The 1,583-nt window shown below is 43.4% G+C and overlaps 1 protein-coding gene across 1 annotated transcript; it reads left to right on the top strand.

Moving 5' to 3' along the window:
- Positions 1-323: 323 nt before the first annotated feature.
- Positions 324-1,141, top strand: LOC121993158 (non-specific lipid-transfer protein 1-like). The gene is made up of 2 exons (XM_042547841.1): positions 324-787; positions 885-1,141. Exons 1-2 carry the CDS (start codon positions 435-437, stop codon positions 892-894), a joined length of 363 nt encoding a protein of 120 aa, XP_042403775.1. The 5' UTR covers positions 324-434; the 3' UTR covers positions 895-1,141.
- Positions 1,142-1,583: the final 442 nt, after the last annotated feature.

Genomic DNA, 1,583 nt, shown 5'->3' with positions numbered 1-1,583 from the left:
ATTCTTACCTTTTCCATAGTTTAGGGCAACATAGTGTAATTAGAATATGCAAAAGAATAACTTTATTCATAAACATTAAATTTATTTATTTATTTAATTGATGAACGAGCATAAATAAATTTTTTATTAAACCGAACACTAAATGTATTCACCCATTTATGAATATGCTGTAACTAATAATTACGCTGCTCGTAAATACACCTAAAAATGATTAGTTTTATAAAATAAATTTATGAAAGAAATTCTCTGCTCGTTGTTTTTTTGTGCAATTTCCAATTTCCTCCCTGATGTTCCGCATTAAATTTCCAACTGCCCCTTCCACCTCCCTCTCCGACTAGTCTTGTGATCAGTGTCCAAAAGCTTCTATATAAACCGTCGGCGGCAGCCCTTCTCCCCACACACTTCCGGTCGAGCGCAGAAGATCCATCCAGCTCATGGCGCGCTCAATGCCTCTCGTGGCAGCTCTGCTCCTGGTGTCGGCAGCCGTGCTGGCGGTGGCGCCACGGACTGCGGAGGCGTTGGCGTGCGGGAATGTGGTGGCGTACCTGGCGCCGTGCATCCCGTACGCACGAGGCGTAGCGAAAGCGCCAACGATGCCGTGCTGCAACGGCGTGCGGAACCTGAACGCGGCTGTAAAATCTAAGGCCGACCGGCAGATGGTCTGCACCTGCCTCAAGTCCACCGTCGCCTCCGTCAGTGGCATCAATTTCAACAACGTCAGTGGCATCCCTGGCAAGTGCGGCGTCACCGTCCCCTACCCCATCTCCACCTCCGTCGACTGCAGCAAGTCTGTCTAAAACCTAACTAACTAACCAAACTCTCCCTCTTAACTAACTTCATTACTAATAGATCATCAACTTTTCTTTGGTTGATTTGATTTGCAGGGTGGAATAAGAACCTTGCGAGGAAGGTGAAGTGGTGGACGTACACTACGTTTTCCTGGGTTAGAATAATAATCAGGATCTGGACATGTCTACCTATTGCCTTTAATTATGCGTTTTAAATTAATTGCTTGTGTCGTCTACGGTACGTTCTGCGTATGACACTGTACACGCATGTCTGCCGGCAGTGCATGGTACGTACGTATTGTAATATCATGTCACACGATATTTAATTCTAGTCGTCTTCGTGTTGATGTTTACTATTTGTTTGCCGACTTTTTGGGTGAAAAAAATAACTGCTAGAGAAGAGATTACGGTAACCGCTATAATTAAGCTTAAAGATTACTTTAACTAAATGCTCTATATTAAGAAGATGGATCAGTTTTGCTACTTCGAACAGCATTCCGAAGGGGGTCGGGGCAGTGTTTCTGGAACCTGAGCAGTGGATCACTTCGCCCTGCCAAAATCAAGAATACAAGATTCATTCACTCCGATCGACAACCATGTTAAAAACTGATTCGTCACAGATTGGATTGGTGAGGAAAGTTCAGAATTTTATAAAAGAAAAATGATGTAATTTGTGCAATTTTCATTTGTGTTCTTCCCACTAAGATCCACAGCTGATATCCCGGCCCTCGCGGCATTTATTCTGAAATTACTATCATGATATCATCACGATGCAGATCTAGCATTAAATGCAAT

Source organism: Zingiber officinale, chromosome 6B (assembly GCF_018446385.1).
Source record: "Zingiber officinale cultivar Zhangliang chromosome 6B, Zo_v1.1, whole genome shotgun sequence".
NCBI lineage: Eukaryota > Viridiplantae > Streptophyta > Magnoliopsida > Zingiberales > Zingiberaceae > Zingiber > Zingiber officinale.
Note: the sequence above shows the minus strand (reverse complement) of the source record. Positions and strands in the feature narration are given on the sequence as shown.

Bases quoted from the DNA above. Each gene is read 5' to 3' on its own strand.
- LOC121993158 (XM_042547841.1), top strand. From the start codon at position 435: ATGGCGCGCTCAATGCCTCTCGTGGCAGCTCTGCTCCTGGTGTCGGCA.